General features: G+C 47.5%; 1 protein-coding gene and 1 long non-coding RNA gene across 2 annotated transcripts; one reads left to right on the top strand and one right to left on the bottom strand.

The window, feature by feature from the left end:
• Positions 1 to 2,432: 2,432 nt before the first annotated feature.
• LOC147974778 (uncharacterized) lies at positions 2,433 to 10,744 on the bottom strand. Its single transcript, XR_015600273.1, has 7 exons — positions 10,336 to 10,744; positions 7,930 to 8,012; positions 6,250 to 6,777; positions 6,052 to 6,175; positions 5,333 to 5,489; positions 4,962 to 5,209; positions 2,433 to 4,880 (listed from the first exon to the last, which is right to left on the bottom strand). It is a non-coding gene; the product is annotated as an uncharacterized LOC147974778 (long non-coding RNA).
• A 2,937-nt stretch (positions 10,745 to 13,681) lies between these two features.
• On the top strand, positions 13,682 to 19,114 carry LOC125553533 (metal transporter Nramp6-like). The gene is made up of 4 exons (XM_048717303.2): positions 13,682 to 14,364; positions 15,036 to 15,172; positions 15,272 to 15,924; positions 16,057 to 19,114. The coding sequence occupies exons 1-4, from the start codon at positions 13,778 to 13,780 to the stop codon at positions 16,273 to 16,275; spliced, it is 1,596 nt and encodes a 531-aa protein (XP_048573260.2). The 5' UTR covers positions 13,682 to 13,777; the 3' UTR covers positions 16,276 to 19,114.
• Positions 19,115 to 20,006: the final 892 nt, after the last annotated feature.

Genomic DNA, 20,006 nt, shown 5'->3' with positions numbered 1-20,006 from the left:
AACCATATGCCTGGTTGGTAGATGATTCCAACACTGAAACAAACCGAAGGGGGGTTTTCTTCACTCTTCGGTATATACCTAAAAAAAGAAAACAGCATAGCACATTGCATAAGCTTGAACGAAGAAAATTAAACATGATCAGAATTCAAAAGCTGCGCCATAACAGAGACTATCATTGGTTGATCATACAGAGGTGGCGTACATGACTAACACAGGTGCACCCTATGTATGTGAAACTGAAGCGAGTGAATGAAAGAACATGCATGCTAGGGATATCACGGGAGGCCTCACTGATCTGGAGAATGATTTGTGCCCTTTGTTCTTATTTAAAACTTGCATCTCTTGCATTCCCCGTACAAATACTTTCTTGAAACCCACCTAGAACTGAATGAATTGAGTATGGGTAGAGGAAGGACGAAGGACCTTTCGTGGCACAGCTGTTGGTACTTGCTATCTCCCCAACTTAAACTGTTGTTGTGGCTGCCTCTTGTCGAGCCGACTTCGTTGCTCCACCGCTAAAGAGGTGCGCAGACGGGGGGGCTGCCAAGCAATTGACGAGACTGTCGTGCTCACAGTCGCAACCTTGGAAGATTGACTGTGGAGAGGCACGACGCCCGTCAGCGACCATTCAGTCTATCAAAAATATGCAGATATGAGCATATCTCTGCTTGATATGATCAATGGAGTAGTTGATGATGTCAAAACTCAATCAATATCTATTAGCCGAGATTACTGTGTATTTCCCTCTGCATTGGCAATTGCTTTATTTGACGATTCATTTAATAGCATTGGTTAATCAGAAAAAAGTTAGCAGCTATGGTGTGCATGGAAATGGCGCCTTGTTTACATAATTAAAACTTTGGTTTGATGAGGCGAATGGGCAGCCGAAATAGATACTGCTGGTGGGTGCTTTTGAATGCACGAAAAACAGAGCAGCCCTGGCAATGTCACCAAAGAGTAGTACTTAGTTGATGAATTGTTTATTTGGTCATCTATCTATCAGCCAAGTGTTGTCATGCAATCTGTACTCTTATGTATTGAAATTTTTGGAAAGGGCAATGTGGCCTATACGTGTCTCTGTGCATCAGTTGATGTATGTACTGAAAAATCAGCAAAAATGCATCATGTATTGATCTGGTCATTAGCATTAGAAACAACATATAGATACACAATGGCAAAAGACGCATCGATCTTGGGTGCACTGAATTTTGTAGATGAAGAGTAAATAAGGTACCTCATGGGAAAGGATTGGTGGGGTAGATGGCGTCGGCGTAGGCAGCGGTGTCCAGCAACAACGTGCCTCAATGCGCAGATTCAGGGGCAGGTAGTTGGGATCGGCGTCGGCGGTGTCGCTCAGAGGATCCATGGGACGCGGTGGGCGATTGGGGCGCCGTGGATGGAGGCCGCGTTGGGGCACGACGGCCGGCACGGAGCCAGGGGCGGCGCCACCGAGGGAGGGCGCGAGGAACCGGGGGCGGCCCTCGACCCAAGCAGAGGAGGCCGAGTGGGGGATTGGCAGCGGCGGAGGGGAGGATTGACGGCGGAGGCCTTGACTAGGAGAGGCGGGCGGTGACTGGGGAGGCTGCCGGCGACCCGTGGCGGGGGCAGGCTCCGGGCGACCTACGGCTGCTTCCCATGGCTCGACGGCGGGTCGGGCGCGACGGGCGGGCTCGACGGCGGCTCCCGCGACGAAGGGGATCCCGCGGCGAAGGGCGTGGCGGGCGGCTCCGGAGGAATGGAGGAGCGGCGGGAGGCTCGGGAGGAGCGGCGAGGAACGGGCAGAGGGCGAACGGCGGGGGAGGAGGAGCAGGGGCGAGAGGTCGAGGTCATGCGTAGTTTGTTTTTTTCTGAACGGCGGGGCAGTTTTATCGATGGATGGCTTGAAGCGTTAAACACTGGATGTGTGGTTTGTTGCGTCAAACATCGAAGCATTAAGAGCCATTAGATCTTATTGATGGATGGATCTGATTGTTTGGTTCTTCGCCCTCTCTTCTTTTTATAGGGGTAGTAGATTAACTATGGCATATGCATTAGTGGCCACTAATTGAGTAGGAACATTACATGCATTGGTGAGTTCTTTTTAATCCTTACATGTAGAGATTTAATATGCTTTGGAATCTAAACATAGGATAGAGATAGGCCTTTAAACCAAAACGAAAAAGCAAAAAAAAAATAGATAGGCCCTTTAAACCCAAAAGGAGGGAATATATCAGCTACTTGGCTTCAGATCTACATTGCCACCCAACTCCAAATTTCCGCATCTTTTTTCCAAGTTTGCCAAATTGCCATAGGCATTCCTATCTTCCCTAACTTAGATGCATTCGTCATCCACTCCATCCTCATAGTTTTGACAAATTCAGAAATTTTCCCAAACAATTTTGCAACGTTATAGTGCTCTCATTTTTTTCTTCTTATTTTAGCATTGTGTGAGAGCTGATAGTTCCACTCATACGGACCCTCATACCTCGTCATTATAATCATATACAAAGAAAAATAGCCTAACACTTTTTATCATCCTAATAATTTTACTCTATCGCTAATCCTCTTAACATAGCCAAATATCACTAATCGTGTAGAGGTTGAAGATGCAGTTGTCGGCCGTGATCCTCAGACTTGACCAACTCACACCGCACGGCTGCCCCCAACCCCGCCACAGCATTGTAGGCAGGTTCCGTTTGTCGAAGCTCGTACAACGTTTGGCCCCTCCTTTGGTATTTTGCAGTACATAACCATATGAATATGATGCTGTCAAAATTCCAACCAAACAAAAACTTGGTATATTGATATCATAGGCAAAATGTCAATTATTCTCCCAGTATATGTTCAGCTCATGACAACATCATCAGAAAAATGCAAAGGCTAACATAATTATACTATGGGCATGTGAAAGCTACCAAACTACAAAAACTGGTCGATGGCTTTCCATGTCTATGGCAAAGATAATAGGTAAATCCCACAAAAGATGTATATAAATGCATCTGCATCAAGTACATATGCTTCAGTGTTTTTTGTGACTCGTGTCGAACAAATAATTTGATACAATCCTATAGCCCATGCACCAAGTGCAAAAGGATATGTGCACTGATAACAAAGATTTCGACAGTTTCCTCTTTTTTAAGGAGACACGACAGACGACAATGATATTTTTCATCAGTGAAGTTCAGTCCAACCAAAGTGAATTTAATTGAAAGCAGGGTTGGGTGTATTGAAAGAAAATAAAACACATCCTGCAAGGTTACACATGCTGTGAAATATAGATTGTGCCTCGAAGCAATAAGTCCAACCTTGATTACACCCTGCTGATTAGCCCCTCAATCAACTCTAGTGGTATACATTTAACCAGCACTTAAATAATGTATGGTGGACTCTCCGAATTAATGTTTCTTGCAGAACACAATAAACTCTCAGTTAATACTTTTGCATGAATCAACAAGTGTATACAACAGTGCGTACATGGGATGTCAAGGACTACATTGGACACCCAAGTTTGAGATAAGACCAGCAACCAAACTAAGAAAATAAATCTCAACTTGTCTTGTTATGTACGGAGACATCAAGCACTACACTAAACACCAAATTCTACACTGAGAAAAAAACTTTATTTATCATGTACGGGGATGGTAGCAGCTATTTAACCAGAGTTTTGCGGCACCATCCTGCCAAATGAAATCAAGAAGCTAATTTTAAAAGGGTCCATGCAACACCATATCTAATAGTCTACTGGAAACAACTTTAAAATAGTCTCTTAATGTGAACTATTTTTCTTCTTGGTATCCAAACAAAGCATTTTCATTTTGCCAGTGTATTGGCCTGTTATTCACTCATAGGGCACTGCAATATGATAAGGTATTCTTCATTTTATTATTGCTCGCTAGATTATTTTCAGTTCAACAACTGTCATACTCAAATTTCATCCTCTATGGCAAACCATTTAATTTCAGGGAACACAAAGAAGTCTAATTGATAGCAATTCTATTACTATGGAAGAACACACAAGTAAATGGGAGTAAACTCTAAAATACAAACCATTTTAGCATACCATGTAATGTAATTTTTTTGGATTAAAACCAGACATCTTCATGGGAAAACATACCTATTTATATTATTCAGATTTCCTACAAAGAAAATCCTAGAGCGGGGAACCTAGAAGAAGGTTAACATAGAGCTAATACCGTATTAAGTGGAAAAGCATACATACGTACAGACCGGAGAGTAAGGGCATACCGTATGGGAGAAGAAACCACTACTGGATACATGGCATCGCATGACGCGCCCTTCCTCTCGCCTGCAACATCTGGAAGACAATTTTCCTATGTCTCTAATGAAGAATTTATGCTCCCAAAATACTACTGATGCAATCTAATATATGAGATGATTTTTTTGCCTTCTCCTATTTGTACAGTAAATATTTTTCTTTTACCCAGGTTGACAAGTTAGTCACAGCCATAAAGAAGTATCATCCGTGCATTTAGTTGGGGAAGTTGCATCAACCTGTAGCGCCAGCTTCCCATGCGAATCAACGCATGCAACGAATTCAGAGGTGCCCAACAAATTTGTATGCAGTGATGTAAACTTGGATTTCGGGAGTGCACACACGCTGGCAAATCAAGCAGGACGAGGCCTTAAAAAAATTCTGCAAAAGACGAACAAGTCACATTAATATTGGTTGTGATGTTGCTATTCCACGTGAGCATAAGAGCATAGGAAATTTCTATAAAGAAAAAAGAGCACCATAAACTACAATTAGGCAAAAACTGATATCTGTCTTAGTCCTATCCCTGAAACTCTTGGTAAGATGTAGCTCCTCACGAGCAAAAGTATATTGCCAGAACAGCTTATCCTTAATATGACGTGGGGCATTATAGCGTCTTCGCCAGTTCCTGCAACGATCCCATGTTACAGTTAAGACTTGAAAACCATCTCTTCAGAAAAGTGGAGGATGAGATCTACGGGAGACCTACCTTAGCTTTGGCGAGCACTACGTACGGTGTGCCGCTGCTGCCAAATCTAGAGCTCGATGGCCGCCGCCTCCGTGGAGCCTCCTTCAACACATCAACAACTGAAGGACCAAATGTGGAGGAGCGGAATCGAGTGGGGAGAGGAGTGCCTTGGTGCAGGGCGGACGACTTGAAAGCATCGGGGGAGAGCATGACGCCACAGCTTCTCGCCTCCTCCACCTCCTCCTTCCTGCCTGGTCTATATCGAGTTTCTTGAAGAAAAAAAGGAACACATCAATTGAGTTATCGACAACAACTTTCCCGAGAAGGACATGATGTAGAAAAGAAATCTTGATCCTAGGTTAAACCATGATGGAAAAGCACAAACATCTGACCATCGGTTAGATGACGGAGGAGAATCTTCGTTCAAGCACTTCTCTTTTTCTGAAGGTATGTGCACCGAGAAAACAATATATTTTCAAGCAAAAGAATCTTCTCATGTGTAGCGCGGCAAACTGAATCTTCTCAGCATCAATCTCGTGAACCAGTGCACTATAAAGCAAAATATACAATCATCTCCTTTTACAACTTAGTACGCATACACTGAAGCAGCACCAAAGTGGGTAAAAGCAACAAATTTTAATCACAATCTATCAAGAAAATGTAATGTTTATAAATAGGATTGTATTGCAACAAAGCGTACTTTCAGCAAGTTTTTTAATTTTAGGAGTCGTTGTCATTGCTCATCAACACAAAGAATGATTATTTGCACAACAAAATTAACAGAGCATCCCACGTGTAGGTACAAAAGTAGAAAGAACAAGCTAGCCTCATTGGATCATTTTCTGAAGGTGTGTGCACTGATAAAAATAATCAAACCATGACCAAGTGACCATTCTACAAACGTTCACCATTCTACGCAGAGTGAGCAAATAGGCAATCTACGGAAACATGACAATATTTATTAAATTTGGCATGAAAAGATCCTTCAACATAGAGTAGCAATAATCCAATCACCAAAGAGAGAAAAATACAGAGTTGAGTAGCTTTAATGAATGAGCTAGCCCACATCACCAAAAAAGGGCAAACTTATAAAGTGAGCTCACTTGTTTACCTAGGTTGGAATTCCAAGACCTCGGCGAGCTTGTTCTCGTAGGCGTCCTTCCATTGCACACGCCGCTATTAACCCATGTAGCCCTTCTGCATCATGCCACCGCGTGGGTGGGGTATGATCCTTGCTGTATCCAAAGAAAAATTGTTAGTATTTGATCTATGGAATCAAAAGTAGTGAACTACCTGAAGTATCGATCACCTGTATATAAACCATGACATAATTTTGTCCCACCAATAAATTCCTAGCTGGTATAATGTCTGTAAATTGTCTCTCAGCTTTGTCAATCAACAACTACTTTTGCTTATCCTATCAATGGCTTAATTTGACAAACATAAACAATAACCATAATTTAGTTGAAACATATGCACGACAGAGATCAGAAAAGATAAGCTATGAGTATCAATTCCTGTAGTATCTCTCAATATACAAGCAGCAGTACAGAGCTCTGCTTATGAGGTTACAAACATCTTTGTATTCGCCAAAAGATGACCATGATATTTTTATAGCGGCTCAAAGTGCTGCCCGGCCGAGCTCAACCGGCGCGCCTCCCCCAGCAGCAGCGCCTACACTATTCTTGATGCAGACAAGTATGATGATAGTGGGGAGGCAACATGGAGCCGGCAATTTGATGAGCATTTCAAGGCCGCACCCCACCTTTTCATGTCTCTGCTACGCTTTCTTATTCCCACGTCCACGTGGAGAGTCTGGTTACCAGATAGAGGTCTCCTACAAAAAAAAACTGAGTGAAAATGCATGCTACTACGAATACTATTTTCAGTAGAGAAAGAACAAGCCTAATCCTGAGAAAATGAGCTGTGCTGAACAAGCCTAATCCGTGTACAAAGGAGCCAAAAAAACATGTTAACATTACCATCACCCATACAAGTAATTAATATAAAAAATTGTCATGGAAATATTCCTAAACTTTTCTAGGAATGTTGACGAGAGCTGCCAGTTGAAACTCATATGTGTTCCTTCATGTGCCTTTGCTTTGAAACATCTAGTTAGCTAAGTTCAATAGTATGAAAATCAATTATACTTCTAGCCCCTTCGAACACCGTCATACCAAAGAAGCAAGAATTCTCTTGTACAATCCATTTAATCTTATGATGGTACATATCATTAATTAGTTGTAGGAGTATTACACTGACCAATTTAGTTAGCAAAATAATTATTTATGTGCATATATCTTGATCTTGTAGACCTTTTAGTGTGGTGAGATCAGAGTGCCACCAGGGAAAATCCAAAGATTAATTGATGTACCTATGACCTGGGTGATGCTCAACTAACTCAAATAATCATGTCATCTTTCCTTGAGAGCTCTACAGATTACTGACACCACCTTGTGCCCCACTGTTGGTTCAAATATGTTACTGTTGCCTTCATACAATCACTGATCGGAAGTGGCGCTAGAAGCTCCTTCATCTTATATGCCAATCGATGCTCATAGCATCAACAAGATACTGTATGAAATCACATACAAATTATTCGTACAGACCTAATATATTTCATCTACATAGAGGTCACAACACCAACGTAGTGGGTGTATATAACTCAGTAGAAAAGGGTGGCGTGACCTACTGGAAACAAATACATGCAATAAGGAAATGTAGAAGCAATAATAGTAGAGGTGGATATAGAAGCAGTATTGGTGTTAATCAGCTCAAAACTCCCAACACCCAGCGCGTCCAAACTGACAATTGAGTGCACACAGAAATGTTTCGCTATCCCATAAATAAGACCAACAAAATTTAGCATCTTAATGGGAATATACACCTATTAATATTTGTGGGGTTTCCTACAAAGAAAATCGTGGGAAGTACCTAAAAGAAGGTTAACATAGAGCTAACACTGTATTAGTTGGAAAATCACAAATACCGTGGTATCGCATGACGTACGTGCCCTTCCTCTTGCCTGCAACATCTGGGAGCTGCATATATGCTTCCAGGTTTGTGCTAACTCTGCAAATTCAGAATATGCCCAAAGACATTGTAGATATATTTAGTTCTTTGTGATCCAATATATTCAGGAAATAATAGTTCTAGTTCCATCCAGTAAAAACAAAAAATTTGACCAAGATTCCATCAGCCTGCTTATCCGATCAACATTTAATTACTGGATTTCAACTTAAATAAATTCTTTGGAGATGATGTGCTAGCTATAAAGGGAATGGCATTTGAGATGGTAAATTGAGTCAGTCAAACAACAAAAAGGAAGAACAAAGTTAGCGTATTACATATTTACATGCAGTCACGTTGGGCACAAACTGAAAAATGACTTCATGATAAGATCACATAAGCCTGTTGTAGTTATACATAACGGAGATGCACATCCATTCTCACCTTAGAACAATGTTCTTATATTTGTTTACTGAGGAAGTACCTTAGAACTAATGACTGTATGATGGGACTAAAGATACGAACGAAACGACGACGGACTCCCCTTTAATAGTATATATTACAAAAATAAACAGACCGTTTTTTCTTCTGAATGTTCATCAGTTATTGAGAAATATGACTCATGCGAGATCAGTTTAGTACAACTAATGAAGCTGTTTCATTCTGTATTTCTCAAGAGAATCAGTTCTGTGTTGCATGACAGCAGACCAGCACGTAGTAGAATCAGAACCAAAGATGCACAGGGCTTCACATGTTTATGTCATAGCATATCATGTATAATTGTATATTGGGGGAAATTGCATTGCCAAAAAATGCAGAAAACTGAGGCAAACCTTAAGGCCCCGTTTGATAGCGAAGTTTTTTTAAAGTATTCTGATAATACTACAGTTTTTTAAAATACTACAGTTTAATTTACTGTGAGGTGTTTGGCTACCCACAAAAACTTCAGTATTAATACTGTGGTATTTCCAAAACCAGAGTATTTTCTCTGTCAAATAAAAAGAACCCCACACCTCTTTTTTTTAAACAGAGCACGCAAAAGAAACGGGTGTCTTCAACTTCTTCCTCGCTCCAAGCCATCGCCGCATCGCCGTCTCTGAAGATCTTCTACTTCGGCGGTCATGGACAAACCAAGAGACAGTACATCCTCATGCCTCTCTGCACAGGCCGCCCATTACCTCCTGGCTACGTACCTTGCCTTAGACCATGCGGTGGAGGCCACGCCGCGGAGTGACCCTCGCATGACGATGAATGCCGATGCTTGGCACCGCGAGGCCATGGAACGTTGTCATGGTGGAGAGGCTGCAGAGAAACACCTGGGCGCGGCAGGATGGCGATACACGAGGAGTCAGTGGCACAGAAGGCTTGGAGCTAGCTGTGGACATGACGAACACCATCTTGGCCACCCGTTTACAATTCACGGTCAGCTCCTGGTTCCCCTCGACGATGATATGGATGAAGGTCAGGCCGTTTAGTCCACACGCACTTGCACAGCTTCCGACCAGCAAAGCCATGTGCAGAGAGTGACGTGTTACCTCCACGCGCAGCTCCACCATGACTCGACGGTGATGAGTCGGCTACTTCGCGATGCTGAGCGTCCTCCAAGGGAAGCTACAAGCCATGTCTATGGCCGTGCAGTGCCGTTCAGTTTGTGCATGCGGATGATAAATGTGCATGGCCGATCAGTTGCATGCAACGCCGAGCTAGCTAAAACTCATTTTACATCGCTACATACGGCGCTAGCCAAACGGGTCGCTGTATTATCAAAACTCCAAAATAGTTTGATATGTCAAAACCATGGTATCTTGCACCAATGGGTTAAAATACTGCAGTTCTTCAATACCCTGTTTTTTGCAGTACTTTGCTATCAAACACAGCCTTAGTTAGCAGGCCGAGCTGTGCCATGCAGGCTGCTGCATTAGTAGTGGGTTGCAGAGACAGCGGAGTGGGGTGGATCCTTCAGGTCCGTGGAGTGAAGGGGCGGAGGAAGACGGCGTCGGGCAGGCAAGTCCGAGCATCGAGACCCCCACATCGTGCGGGGCACGTGGAGAGAAAGGAGTCAGGGTCATCGAGCTCAGAGGATTTTGGCGTTGGATTCTCGGTACGCCGGCAGCAGACTTTTTTTCGAGAATGATTAAATTTTTTTCGAGAATGAGCCCGCAGCGTCGGCGGAGACGTTGTCTCGGCAGTGAGAATGAAGATGAAGGGGAGCCGCGGTCGAGATGTGAGGTCGATATTCAAAATTCAACAGAACATACAAGGAGAAATCACAGAGACTAAGACCCTCGACATCGTCGGAAGGAGCACCTCAAATGAATCAAACGAAGAACAATGAAACAGGGGTGCGAGATTGGAACCGATTACGAATACAATACCTGCGACTTACCCGACGACCAGAGGTGGAAGAGAGGAGAGGAGAAGTCAATCAAATCCTCCGATGCACGAAGGCGGCGGCGGCTCCTCTAGGACCTCGTCGGCGGCGATTGCGGACCTCGGCGGTGTGTCCCGACGGAGACCTGGTGGTCCGCAATGAAGGCGGTGGCTCCTCTTGTTCCTCGGCGGCGGTGGCTCCTCTTGTTCCTCGGCGGCGGCGGCTCGTCTCGGATCGACGGCGTTTCAGGGATCCATGAGCGCGAGGGCGGCGGCGGCTCGTCTCGGATCGGCGACGTTTCAGGGATCCACGAGCGCGAGGGCGGCAGCCAAGGGATCTCTGGAGGCCTCGCTCGCTCACTCGTGCGTGCGAGTCGTGGGTCGTTTATGCGACTGCTTAATTTTCGTAGGTTAATTTTCGTAGAGTTTTTCACCGTTTGTGCGACTGCGTTGCCTTGGGGGCATTGCTGACATAGCTTTTTTTTGGCTCGACGGTTTAGTGGGGGAAATACTGGGAGGGGGGAGGTAGGAGGAAGGATGAAAATAAATCAAGGAAGATGGGACGAAAATTAACCGGCGGAGACTACCAACTGCTCCATTAAGAATAGAGATTAGAGTGCTCAGGGGCGGAGCTAGCGAATTGCTAAAGCCTGGGCACACCACAAGCGAAATTTTACTTTGGTCTATCAAACACCACAAGTATCATATATTTGGATAAACGCCATGTGCAATATATACAACAATATTTCATAGCAGAATAAATAAAAACATGGGATACAATACCAATTAAATGGCTAATTGAGAAGATATTATGGGTAAATTGAACAATTTGCCGATATATCATAGGGGCACTCACCGGTGCAGCGGTGCTGCATGTATGGCTAGGGTTCGCTGAAGTGCAGATGGTGATTAGGACGAGCCGGAGTGGAATCTGGTGTTTTTTTATCCCGGTCATTGCTCGCTGGGGTCATAGCCTGATTGGAGGCCCGGCCGTGCACCGTCTCTTGCGGTGTTGCCGGTCGCCATGCCTCCACCAGTCCACCTCACCGACCGCCGCCTTCAACCCTGGAGTTGCTAGGGCAAGTCGTGTCGCACAAACGAACCGACGAGGCTAGCGATGCAACTAACTGACTATCTATTGTGGCCCATATAAGAAAATTAAGTGATGGGCCTGCCTATGACGTACTGGTTTGACGGGGGTAAGCCCCAAAGGCAAAAAAAAAACGATGGCCAAACAGGCCAATTCATCACGAAGTTGTTGTATTTTGGATCGTACATCATAGGTTGTGATCCGGCTGCTCGTAAAATTTGCAGCGCTCGAGCCCGGGCACGTGCCCAGGGTGCCGGACGGTAGAATCGCCACTGGAGTGTGTAGAGTGGTAAACTGAACAAGTTGTGCTGGGAATAACTGAAATGTACGTGTGTGTGCGCGCTTCGATGACCACCGCCACCGCTGGAACGAGCGTCCTTCACCAGCCGCCAGTCCGATGCCCTGTCAGCTGCACACTAGGGCGATGGCGCTCCCGCTCGTTGATTAGTTCCTAGGTGCTACGGTTCGGGCGAGAGGAATCAGGAACATCTTCTTCAATTTGAAAACCAATGGGCTGAATTCCACACCGAAAATCCTACACCTTGGTAGGCTCTGTGAAAACTCTGCGTAATCCTCCATCTAACTACCCCCACCTCCTTGAGATTTTCAGGGGGTGGGCCCCTTCCTCTCATAAGAGTATCTACAGCCGGACGCCTCATACCGGTCTCAAATGCCCGGACGACCCGCCCCGTCACTCATCGATCATGTTTTTTGACCCACCTGGACGCCTCAAACGGCCCTCAAACGCCCGGGCTGGCTGACACCCCTCATATCCACCTCGCGCCCGGGCACGCCCGCCACGTCAGCTCGGCCCATCCCCCACTCCGTCCCCACAATATCCCCAATCCGGAAACCCTAGCTCACTCCACTTTGATCTATCTCTTCTTCTTCCCTCCGATTTCTCCGATTCAATTCACTTCGACCAATCCGATGACTGCGCCCACCATGTCGTGCGCCGGCAGCCGCTCCTCCGACTTCGACGAGGATCTAGCCCTTCGCATTGCCCTCGAGAGGTCCAAGGTGGACAGGGGTGGCAGTTCCGAATCGGCCTGGCCTCTCCCCCGCCGCTGCAGTGAGGAAGCCGGCGTTGGCTCCTCCCGGTCCACGCTTGGCTCCGCGTGGGATGTGCAGTCGCCTCCCCCATGTCGTCCCCTTCCTCCGCTGCCTGCTGCTCCCTCACGCGGGTAGCGGTGGGTGCTTGTGCCCGTCGCTACGGCACCGACCCAGCCATGCATGCAGGAGTCAGAGGCGCGCGCCGCCCGCCGTGAGAGGCAGCGAGCAAGGGAGAGGGACGCGGCGGAGAGCTCTGTCCGCCGCCGCCGTGGGTTACCTGCGGAGCCCGGCGAGGACAAGCGACTCCTCGCGTAGGTCTACCTCTGGTCGCTTATGACGGCGGAGACAGACACTCGGCGGCTCCGGTGGAAGAATGCGAAGGCTCTATGGCTAGCTATCGAGCAGTCCAAGCGCGAGGCCAAGGAGAAGGCGATGGAGGCGGCTCGACTGGCCAAGCTGAAGCGGCAGCAGGACCGGGCCGTCCGGCGTCTCAAGGGCCTCATCATCGTCTCCTCCTCTTCCGACGACGACGACGACGGCTCCTCGTCCGACGAGTGGGACGATCCTCCACCAGCCCCCGATGGCTACAGCTGCGCCGGCGATCGAAAGGGGAAGGGCCGGCCCGGAAGTGGAGAAGATCCGCGTTGTTTCAATTTAGTTTCAAGCTTTAGACGTAGTTTCAAGTTGTTCGTGGTATGAACTTTGGTGGCCGTTTGAACATCCGATCTTTTGGTGAAAGTATTGTGCTTGCCTGTGTTCGTTTGCTGATCTACATACTTTGATTGACGTTGCATGATTTAGTATGGATATAGGGGGTCGGATATGAGATACACGAACATGGACGAGGCTATTTAAGTAGTGCCTAGTTATTGCCCGCGGATGTGTCCGGACGCGTTAGGAGGCGTTTGAGGGGTCATATTTGTACTCTGCGGCTGTAGATGCTTTAACATCCAATCCTAGCCCCCTTGATAGGACTGCACGTAAAGCACTTAAATTGTGATTGCTCATTCCACACGCGCTTGCTAGAGCAGCCGCGTGCATCGAACACCCAGGTCAAAGAGCGAAGCCGTGCACACGCCCTTTTTCGCCTGTACGGTTCACGCACGCCGCATGCAGGCATGCAGGCATGCGAGGGCACACCAGCCAAAATGTTTCGGCCTCGTGGATTTCCGGGGTGTATATTTAGTTTTGTGCAACGAGGATCATATGGTTTAACCACGGGCATTCCCAAGCCACAGGAGCCCCCGAAACATCCGGCAAAGAAGGCCGGCCGGCGCTCGGTTTCGCGCAACGCAGCTTCACCGCCCGTCGTCCCATGGCCGCCGACGGGGACCCAGCCGCGGGCACCGGCCCCGACGTCGAGGCGCACGCGCTGCTCCGCGCGTCCTCCTCCTCCGACGACGAGGACCCCGAGCAGTGCGCCTTCGAGCCGGCCGAGAAGATCGTCGTGTCCATCGCCGCCGACCCCGACGCCGACGAGGAGGACCTCTTCTCCGCCACCGGCCGCGCGCCGCCCTTCTCGTGGCGCAAGCTCTGGCTCTTCACGGGGCCCGGGTTCCTGATGAGCATCGCCTTCCTCGACCCGGGCAACCTCGAGGGCGACCTCCAGGCCGGCGCCACCGCCGGCGACACGCTGCTCTGGCTGCTTCTCTGGGCCACGGCCATGGGGCTGCTCGTCCAGCTGCTCGCCGCGCGCCTCGGGGTGGCCACCGGGAAGAACCTCGCCGAGCTCTGCCGCGACGAGTACCCGGACTGGGTGCGCCGCGCGCTCTGGCTCATGGCCGAGGTCTCCATGGTCAGCGCCGACATCCAGGAGGTCATCGGGAGCGCCATTGCCATCAAGATCCTCAGCCGCGGATTCCTGCCCATTTGGGCCGGCGTTGTCATCACCGCATTGGACTGGTGAGTTTTGATCGCCTCTTCTTGTGCTATTGAGATGTACTGCTCGATGCCAGTTGCCAAAATGTTTGAGTTATTCTGGACTGGAGATTTCTTGTCAGCTCCCAGAAATCTGTGGCTCACCCCAAATCTTTAGGATGAAACCGTCCATGTGTTGCAAAAAACTGTTCAGCAGCGAGTCGCAGCAAAACTTGAAATTTGAACGAATTAGTTTCAGTTTGTAGATTCAGTTGCAAAAACTAAAATTTGATCAAGTTAGTTTCAGTTTGTGGTATCCTTTTGGTCGACTTGACCGGTGCATCATTCAAAACTTTTAGTCAGTACACATTTGTAGAGATGGAACAACATTTATCACATCGATATATGACATGCTGCAGAATATTTTTGTTGAACTTTGTAGGCGACCAGGAGTGAACATTTCCCTATGGAGATATCAGAAATGTGAAAATTACTTGATCATTTTGATTTCTACTGTATGCACTATGCATGAAAACTAGCATAGGAGTAACGACAGAAATGAAGTTTGTGTTATTTTACATTATACATCACCAGAGCTACTGCACCAGTATTTCCAAATTGCTTGCTTACATGATGAGCATTTATTTTGTTGTAGTTATTATTTGGGTGAACACAAGGTTCCACTCGACTTACCTTAATATACTTTTTTTCATCAGCTTTATTTTTCTTTCCATCGAGAACTACGGAGTGAGAAAATTGGAGGCTCTATTTGCAGTTCTGATTGCAATAATGGCCTGGTCCTTCGCATGGATGTTCATAGAAACCAAACCCAGTGGGAAAGACCTAATTGTTGGTAAGTATCTTTTCTTTTTCTTCTTCTTCTTTAACAAATTAAATTTGATCCACATTATTCTGCTTCATCTGACGCAAAAATAATCTCTATGCAAAATAGGTCTTCTGGTTCCTAAGCTGAGCTCAAGAACACTAAGGCAAGCAGTAGGGATCGTGGGATGTGTCATCACCCCCCACAATGTGTTCCTCCATTCTGCTCTCGTCCAATCAAGAAAAGTAGACCAGAACAAGGAATACCAAGTCCGGGAAGCGCTGAGGTACTACAGCATCGAATCAACCATGGCGCTGGTGGTGCCCTTCATGATAAACCTATTTGTCACGACGGTTTTCGCCAAAGGGTTTTACGGCACCGAAGAAGCGTGCACGATCGGGCTCGAAAACGCCGGACAGTATCTCCAAGAAAAGTTTGGGGGAGATTACTTCCCCATCCTCTCCATTTGGGGGGTCGGCCTGTTGGCCGCCGGCACGAGCAGCACCATAACCGGAACCTATGCCGGACAGTTCATAATGGATGGGTTCCTCAACTGGCGGCTGAAGAAATGGATGAGGGCGATGATCACCCGAAGCTTTGCGATCGTGCCAACGATCGTTGTCGCGCTGTACTTCAACGCGTCTGAATCAGCGCTGGATGTTCTGAACGAGTGGCTCAACGTCCTCCAGTCAGTTCAGATCCCTTTCTCGCTCATACCGCTGATAACGTTGGTGTCCAAGGAGCAGGTCATGGGGGTGTTCAAGATAGGTCTAACAACACAGGTGAGTAATGGCCGCTGATGCTGAAATCCAACAAGTCCTAGTAGTGTTGTACTTAGCTGTTTTCAGTTTAGCCAAATCATTATCAGTCGCACATATGATTATGAACTGACCTTGGCATGCATGTTGGTGCAGATTGTGACCTGGACGGTTGCGTCGTTGCCGATCCTGATCAACGGCTATCTCTTGTTGGATTTCTTCTCGTCGGAAATTAGGGGCGCGGTGTCGGGCTCGTTTCTCTGCGTGGCTGTGGTTGCTTATGCCGCGTTCCTACTCTATCTCATCCTCCGGTGCACGAACCTGCCTAACCATGTATTTACACCAGTAAACAACAAGGATGCTAGCTTCAAATGACAAAGAACAGGGTGTGTATAGTATAGCCAGTTTTGTTCTACCATAGGTCCATAGCTTAATAGCATAGCATAGAGGATTCCTGGTGCTCGTTGCGAGCATGTATAGTCAGTATACAAGAGTCAGATCCGATCGAGATTTGGGGTATCACATTGTAGATTTGTAAGGACTGCAGCGCTGGCAGCAGGCGTAGCCAGGGAGGAAAGGCGTAAAGCAGGGGAGGAGAAAGCGGCAAGGAGACGCGAGAGTGTTTGAATTCGAGGGGTGTCGAGTGGGCTGTAAGCCGTGTAATGGTGTTGGGCCGTGGGCCTTGTAAGTGTGAGTCGGACCCGTTTATATAAGCGAGTCGGATCGCTGTGGATAGGCATCAACGATGAAATAGATCATTATGAGCCACAGGCTCCTCCTTCCTCCTCTCACTATCTTCTCCTAGTTGTTGTCTCTCCCTCTCTACCAAATTCAAATCTGCTACTTCTCATCCCGCTACCTTGTCGGCGACGAACCTTGGCTGACCCTAGGTTGTGACAATCTAGTATCAGAGCCTCTCCTTCCGCTCGCGCAGCCACCAAAAAAAATTCTCCCCAATTTCGTACCCAGCAAATCCGCGGCGAAGGTTACAGATCGCTCTAGGGCTTGATCTGTGTAAATCCAGACCCGAGGTGGGTTGAGTTGGGGAATGACGCAGCCACGGCGACATTCAAACCGAATCCGCAGACGCGGTTTCTCGCCGACGAGGTGGAGGCGTTCCAGGAGCGGATGCTCAAGGAATTCGCCGAGTTACGGGCGAATCAGAGCAAGTAGGCGGCTGTGGACGACATCTGCGAGAAGCTCGCTGCTCTGGATGCGAAGCTCACGGAGCAAGCGGCGCGCCTGCATAAAGTACAAGTCAAGGTGGATCTCTCATGCGACACTCTGGAGCAGGTACAACAAGGGTAACTCCATGTGACTCAAGGAGGCAAGTCCACGGGCTCGGGAGAGAGCTCTTCCTCGACTGCATCTGAGGTTTCAGATGGATTCTAGGAGCAGGACCATGTTTCATGCGGTCGCCGCCTTGTCCAGTTCAGGTACCTATCCCGTTGCCCATTGTGCAGCCGCTAGTGCCACTTGCAGTTAAGGAGAGTGGGGGAAGGCGACAGTGGATGCCTAATATGGATTTCTACGGTTCGATGGCTCGGATGTGCGGATTTGGTTAGACAGATGTGAAGCCTTCTTCCAGCTCTACCACATACCTGACAATTTCAAGGTGACCTCCGCCTCTTTGTATCTGTCCGACAATGCTGCTCACTCATATCAAGGGTTCAAACAGTTAGGGGTATTCCATACATGGGAGCAGTTTTGTGTTGCGGTACTGCAGGAGTCCGATGTGGACGTATACAGACAGAAGATGAAAGAGCTGATGCTGTTGAAACAAACATGCACTATGGAGGAGTATAAACGACTGTTCAAGATATCTTCCGATATTCCGATAAATCGGCCGATTTATCGCTTACCAGTGTCTGACCGATAAGATATATCGGCCGATAAATCAACCGATATGATGATAAACCAGCCGATATGCCAATAAACTGGCCGATTTACCCCTTATCATGGGTCGACCGATAAGTTCCCGATAAGCGATATCCCCAACATTGGTATAAACAACAGTTTCTGCAACTTGCGTACACTGTCAGGTTGTATGAGCCAGCAATCAGTGATATGTTTCTAGTCACAAGGTTTGTGATGGGTCTTAAGGAAGAGCTTCGAGCTAGAGTGGAGATCCAAATTCCCACAACAGTTCAGGTGGCCGCTCTGTATGCTTCATTTCAGGAAGGATTGATGTTACAGAGCAAAACCCCAAAGACAAATTACTTCCGCAACTCATACACAAAAACTGATTCAAAATCTCAGTTGACAACAGGTGACTTGTGGAAAGCCAAGCAACTCAAGGTATACAGACGAGCAAATGGTCTTTGTTATAAATGTGGAGAGAAGTTTCTACCTGGGCACATGTGCAATCAACCTGCTGCACAAACTGGTCAGCTCAAAGTTGCTGAGATGGTAGATCCCCATGAGATCATTTCAAATGCAGTTCTAGATGCCTTGGTAACTGGTGATACGGAAGAATGTGCAACTATCTCAGCTACTGCCCTATCTGGTGCTCATCATCCCAAAACAATTCAGTTGATGGCCTTGGTTGGAAATCAGGTAGTGCTTATTCTGATTGACTCGGACATCACTCGCACATTTGTGGATCAGGCTCTATTGGGCAGAATATCAGTTGCTATAGAAAAAATACCAGTACCTCTCCAAGTTAAAGTGGCTAATGGACAGTTAGTGCAGTGTACAGAAGTTATTCCTCAACTAACTTGGTGGTTGCAGGGGCACAATTTCAGTAACTCCATGCAGGTGTTTCTTGTGACGCCCGAATAATTAAGATACAATAATCCCCTTCTAATGGTGCCATATCACCATGATTACTGTTCTTAAACTCACGTTGGTTCAAAACTGGTTCAAATTCAAATCCAAAACAAAGTCAAAAATAAAAGTTTTCAAATGTCAAAACTAAAATGTGCAGACTATGAAAATTAATTCGTAAGTATTGTTAGTGAAGAAACCAAGTTTTTATAGAATGTTTAAGTGCTCAAAAGTAATGAAAACAGTATCTAAAACAATTAGTTAAATGCCTTTTCTAATATATAAAATTTCAAACAAATTTATTTGGGACTAGCACTTTTTGTGGCAGAGGTATAAATAGTAATAATAATTTAGAAACTACTTTGGTATTTTAACTAAACTAAACTATTGTGGAAATTAAATAAGCATGTAAAAAGAAAATAAAATAAAACAAAACACAAAATAAAAACAGAAATAAAATGAAGCTCCCTCCCATGGGCCACCCGGCCCATCTACCTAGCAGGCCTGCATAGCCTAGCCCAACACCCCCTGTTTTCCCCTTCCTGCCGCTACAGAAGCAGACGGCGCCGTGGCTTGTCTCAAAAAAAAAAAAAAAGACGGCGCCGTGGCGGCCATCCACGGCGCCATGGCCGCGGTTGCGACCATCGGCACCCTCCCTCCCGCCTATTTAGCCGACCCCGGCGCCCCCTTCTTCCCCCTGGAACCCTAACCTCTATCCCCTCGCGCCCCCTCTCCCTCTGCCACTCTCGCGCCCGACGCCCCTCGCCGTCATCGTCGCGGCCACCGCCGTCTCCGGCGTGCGGGAGCACGTCCAGGAGGTCCCCCGCGGCCGGCTTCGTCCGTCCCAGGGACTAGCTCAAGCCGGGACGCCCTCGAGCTGACGTCGTCTTCGTCCCCTTCGTCCGGCCGTCACCACTCTCGCCGTCGTTGCGGTGGCTCCGGTCCACCCCGACCCTCCCTGAGCACTCCAAGGATGCACTGTGAGCTCCTCCCCTGTTCCCCCCTGCTTGCCCTATCGATCCGTTGCCGTAGCTGTCGTCCCTGAGCTCGTCCGGGATCCCGCGTACGCGTACACGTACGTGCGTGCATCCTGCCACTGCTCTCTATCCTTGCTGCTGCCGCCGCTAGTGCTAATGCTTTGCGTTGCCGCTGCTAGATGCCGCTCCTGCTACCTGATGCCACTGCCGCTGCTACTTGCCCTGCCTGTTGCTGTTGCCGATGCCGCAAGCAGCTGCTCTGCTGGTTGCCGGTGTCGCCGGTGCTTCCTGCGCGCGCCCGCTGGAGCACCCGGGACGCGCCCGTCCGCCTCACGCACGGCCTTGCCTCCCTTGCTGCAGCGC

Source organism: Triticum urartu, chromosome 4A, assembly GCF_056163025.1.
Source record: "Triticum urartu cultivar PI428250 chromosome 4A, HENAU_Tu73, whole genome shotgun sequence".
Classification (NCBI taxonomy): Eukaryota; Viridiplantae; Streptophyta; class Magnoliopsida; order Poales; family Poaceae; genus Triticum; species Triticum urartu.
Note: the sequence above shows the minus strand (reverse complement) of the source record. Positions and strands in the feature narration are given on the sequence as shown.